The sequence below is a fragment of the Pristis pectinata genome, chromosome 8 (assembly GCF_009764475.1).
Source record: "Pristis pectinata isolate sPriPec2 chromosome 8, sPriPec2.1.pri, whole genome shotgun sequence".
Classification (NCBI taxonomy): Eukaryota; Metazoa; Chordata; class Chondrichthyes; order Rhinopristiformes; family Pristidae; genus Pristis; species Pristis pectinata.
The window spans coordinates 99816725-99821667 of record NC_067412.1 but is presented as its reverse complement, the minus strand read 5'-3'; the positions used below and the strand labels follow the sequence as shown (position 1 = coordinate 99821667).

At 46.4% G+C, this 4943-nt stretch overlaps 1 protein-coding gene across 1 annotated transcript; it reads right to left on the bottom strand.

The window, feature by feature from the left end:
* Window positions 1-274: 274 nt before the first annotated feature.
* sox3 (SRY-box transcription factor 3) lies at window positions 275-2720 on the bottom strand. Its single transcript, XM_052022009.1, has 3 exons — window positions 2665-2720; window positions 1082-1982; window positions 275-871 (listed from the first exon to the last, which is right to left on the bottom strand). Exons 2-3 carry the CDS (start codon window positions 1967-1969, stop codon window positions 794-796), a joined length of 966 nt encoding a protein of 321 aa, XP_051877969.1. The 5' UTR covers window positions 1970-1982; window positions 2665-2720; the 3' UTR covers window positions 275-793.
* Window positions 2721-4943: the final 2223 nt, after the last annotated feature.

Sequence of the window (4943 nt, the reverse complement as noted above, 5' to 3'; positions counted from 1 at the left end):
CATTATCGGCTATTTACGGGAGTGAGTATCAGCCGATCTAAAGCAAACAGATCACCCATTGTGTCCCCCCCAATGTTCACAAACAGGTATTTCGCAAATACGTCTCAAGAGGAGCGTTTGGCCGATGTTTCAGAGGCCTTACATTACTGAACCTAGAGAGATAGGAACAACTCATGATATAAATCCAGCCCTCGAGTAATTTAAATTGTAACCAGGAAACATTTAATGTGTTCAAAAGATCCATCTAGATTAATATAAACAGTTAATCCTTGAAAAGACTCACCGATAGTCCCACCTTGCACAGGGAACGCAAAACATCCGGGTCGTGTGATTTTTGTAAAAATTTATTCATCCTCATTTCAGGAACAGGAGCCGGAGTTTAAAAACACAAGAAGCCTTATTAGTAAACTAGGATATCTGCTTGTTCAATATAGTTACTCAACCGATATGGTAGAACACTCCACCCATGAAAACTCACAAATCCAGAGACGGCGGGGTTGGAGGGTCCAGATATAGAGGTTTAAAATGTTCACAAGCATCAAAAGTGTAAACAAAAAAGATACTATAAATTAAAACTTGCGTTGTGACCCGCAGTCTTTTAAAAAGCTAAAAACAAAAGGGGAGGGAGAAAAGATTAAAACACAAACCCTACAAGGTATATTTTTCCGCGTGATTTTGAATCAAGCCAGGTGCCACATTATTGAACAGCTATTTACAAGTACACAAATTAGACAGTTCAAAAAAGTTTGTTTCCTCTAGAAGTTGCAGTTCATATCTGAAGCCATTGAAAGTCTCAGAAAGGCTTCCTTTTCACATAAAACTTGGCATCTAAAAGGGAGTCTCGTTCGTGCAGAAAGGATGATTGTCCCAACTGGCGAGAAAAGAGGGAAAACTTCAGCATTTAGAAACCATTTTTTAAAAGATAATCTCCAGATATCACTCGCTCACACACAACAACTTCAGTCTGATGGGCAGGCGGGACCAAATCATTTGTTTTTTTTTGCTCGAATGCTAAAAGTTTGTCGACATTGAGATCAGTTCTCCTGCGTTAGATGTGGGTTAGAGGGACTGTCCCACTCACCCCTGTGCCGGGTATGGCTGTGCCCTGATAGTGCTGGTGGACACTGTGAAGTCTGCTGTTCTGAGAAGACGGGTCTCCATCTCCTCCGGGAGGGAGATACATGCTAATCATATCCCGCAGATCGCCCAGGCAGGCGCCCCGGGAGTGGGACGTGAGAGGCGGAGGCGTGGTGGGCTCCGTCTTGACCATCGAGCTCATGGAACCCAGGGCCATGCCTGGTGTACTTTGCTGCCCGTACACGGGGGACATGCTGTAGGTGGTCGCCGCGTTCATGTAGCTCTGGGCGGTGGACATCATGGGGCTGTACTGGAGACTGGCCATCTCGTAGCGATGCATCTGCTGGATCTGCGGACTGTTGATACCCGGGTGTTGAGAATAAGCCAACTGTTCCTGCATCAGCGGGTAAGTCCCGTTGGCCCAGCCGTTCATGTGAGGATAGCTCTCCATTCTCTGGCTTACCCCGACGCCACTATTGACCGGGACTGACCCCGGGCTGAGGATACCGCTGGGCAGAGAGTACTTGTCTTTCTTCATGAGCGTTTTGGTCTTGCGCCTGGGTCGGTATTTGTAATCCGGGTGTTCCTTCATGTGCAGAGCTCTCAGGCGTTTCGCCTCGTCAATGAACGGCCTCTTCTCCGAGTCGGATAGAAGTTTCCAGTCAGCGCCGAGCCTCTTGCTGATCTCTGAGTTGTGCATTTTGGGGTTTTCTTGGGCCATCTTCCGCCGCTGCCCCCGAGACCACACCATGAACGCGTTCATGGGTCTCTTCACCCGGTCGGGGTTACTGCCGCCGTTTTTGCCCGTGGCTCCGGCAGCCGAGTTGCCGACTGTCCCCGTGTTGGATGGGGGAACAGCCGGCTTCAGCTCGGTTTCCATCATGCTATACATTCAGCCAAACGAGCTAGGAGCGGAAAAAAAAAGACAGGAAGCAAACAACAGTCCCCGAGGCAACTCCACCAACCCAAAAGACACAGCGATCACGAAAACTGCTGCAAACTCCTCTGCCAAACTTGTCCTGCCGTTAGAAGTCAATAGACACCTATCCATGTGATATAGATTGACGGCCTATAAATGAGCTGCTGACAGCCAATCGCAGCTCACTTCGGGACAGGTCCTGATGGATTGCTAGTTGGTATGAAGGGCACCATTTTCACTCGGTGTAAAAAAAAAGGTGCGATTTTTAAGACCCCGTGATAAACGCGAAATACGACTCGAATAATTTAAGTGTTGCGTTAAGGCAGGAGCGCCCGGCGTCCAGGAGAACCGCTCCTGATCTTCAAACAGTTTGCCAATAATTTAATTTTAAAAAGTGCATCCAGATTTCAGGACGGGTTTTTAGATATGTTTTTAAAAATGCAATTGAAATGTTCTTAATTTTGTTAGACATTTATTTCAGATTCTGTTTGCTGCCAACTGCTTTTGTGGAAGTTCGATGTGTTATGAAATTAGTGTCTGAGCAATTGTTTCTCATCCAATTTATCTTTTAGTTAATTAAATACCTGCGTTATGAAACGGCCTGCAGTTCTAATCCTGCCACTGCCCACTCCTGAAACAACCCCCCACTTCGGACTCGGTATACTCACTGAAATCCGCTGAAATCTCTAAGTGCAGGTGTTTGGTTTTGTGTTTAGGAGCTGGGCGCTTCTTTTTTGGGTGTGTGTGTGGGGGGGGGGGGGGTGTTTGATTGACAGCTCTACCACGTGCCAATCAACTCTCTGCGGTTAGTTTCTCTATTGGAGATTGTTTGGCTGCCATGGCGACGGCATCGTCACGTCACTTCTGGAAGGAGTCCAACCGAGTGAAAACGCAGCTTTGGGTAAAGTCTTGACTACAGATCGCACTGTAGCCCCAGCTCCCTGCTCGGGGGGTGAAGCTGCCTGGAGGTGTTGAGATCACACTCACACTCAGCCTTACACACGTGTATATAGATAGACCCGGCCACTTTAAAACTCAGCAAATGAAACACCCAGTTCACACCATCCTCCTCGCCTAATGAATTACAAGCAATCGATTTATTACAAAATAATTTATCCCAAGTATAGTTGTAAACAAAACCCTCATGCAACCTCAGCAAGTATTAAAAGGAGCAAATTTAAATATAAATTCCTGCATTCCAACAGGTAGCTCATCAGTGAAGAATGCGTGTGCGTTGGGACGACCTCTCAAGTTTGCAATTACTTTGTAAAACACCGCAAAATGAATGTTTGTGTTAACAGAAGTACATTTTGAATGATTCCACATTAGAAAGGGGTGCAGATCTTTGAAGAGAGCAATTTAATTCGGACGCAGTCTTACTGTTTACGATCTTTGGAGGCTGATTATTTCTACAACCGGCAACAGGACAGACCAGCCCAAGGAAGTTATAAAATGAATGCTTACTCCAGCGGGCGGGACGGGACGTGTCCCAGTTGGTGATGGATAGTTCCTGTAACTGTCTCAGAATTACCAGCTGCCAGGACAACTCCGGCTCAGCAAGTCTGCAGAATCTAAATAACTTCAATCAGCCAAGGTAGAAATACTTCGCCGATCGTGGCGCAGGAGTCAGCCATTCGGCCCATCACGTCTGTTCCGGTGGAGAATTAACGCATTGAGTGAGATTAAACCCGCATCCCAGCGCCTGTTCCGTAACTCTGTAGTTTACACGCATCAATGTTGCTCCAGATACTTTCTAAATGTGCACCGACCTATTGTGTAATGTGTGGTAATTGGTGGATTAAACTTCCAAAATGTTTATAAACTTTTTGGGGGGAATAATTAAGGAATTGCTTCATTGTGTGACCCATCACCGACTCGGTTTTATTGAAGCAGCGGCGGGTTCCAGGGCTTGGGCTACACTCGGTCTAAACAGGTTATGAAGGGGTCGTCCATCTCCTGAAAGCGGCTCCTGTGGGACTGTCCCAATGCGAAGCTCTGTCGCCGCCTGGCGTCTCCCATTCACCGGATCGCGGCCGAAAACTTAATGTCTTACAGGAGGTTCTGTCTCACACCCTCCACGGCGCGACGTCTAAAATACTAATTATCTGGACCCTCAGAATAACTTTGGGAAAATGGAAAAGGGATCAAAGATATCGCCAGATATTTGAAGGGAAAGCAGATCGACAAATGCGCTTAAACCAGAGGCGCTTTCGTTTCATTTGCACCGGAGGTAGACTGCTCTCAACCTGTGCGAGGGATGCACTGTTGCAGGATTACACACAGCTCCATGACCTCGGTCTATCTGAAAGCCAGGAGCTCTGTTATAGTTACTCCACGCACGGATCACCACAGACAAAACAAGATAAAACGAATTATCCTGCATGTTTATTAAAACACTAAAAATGGAACCATCAATCGAATATCACTGCATTCTGACAGCAATAAGCCCATAGTGAACCGCTCTGGGCTACAAATACCCATCCCGCTTTTCACGATAATTTTCACATTGAAAGGACTTGTTGCAAACACGATTTTCCGTCAGTGAGACAGTCCTTGGTCGCGCTCACGTAACCAAACACGGGCGGTTGGTGGATTATTTGACGCACGCTGTACAAACCCCTGAAAACCCCTAAAGTTACCACCTAGCCACTTCATATTCCTGTTGCCAAAGGACAGATCCCTCTGGTCACAGGTTCGGGCTGTGCCCTGGTCGGCAATCAACTGAGATTCAAGGAGAGGGGTGGAAGATAGGCAATGACAATTTAAAACAAAAGCGAATATTCCCCCGCCTGCTGAAGTCACTTAAAGCAAAACTTGGGTCAGGGCCTAGCTAATAAAAGCGTCTGATATTAGTAACAGTTAATAATACAGTTAAAAGAAACTCGGGTTTTACCTTCTGTTTTAAACAAAAATCTCTTTAGTCGTTGCCACAAGTATTTTTGAAACC

Coding starts and splice junctions, on each gene's coding strand:
- sox3 (XM_052022009.1), bottom strand. CDS start 1,969: ATGTATAGCATGATGGAAACCGAGCTGAAGCCGGCTGTTCCCCCATCC. Junction 872..1,081: donor CAGCCATACCCGGCACAGGG/GTGAGTGGGACA, acceptor TTTTCTCGCCAG/TTGGGACAATCATCCTTTCT.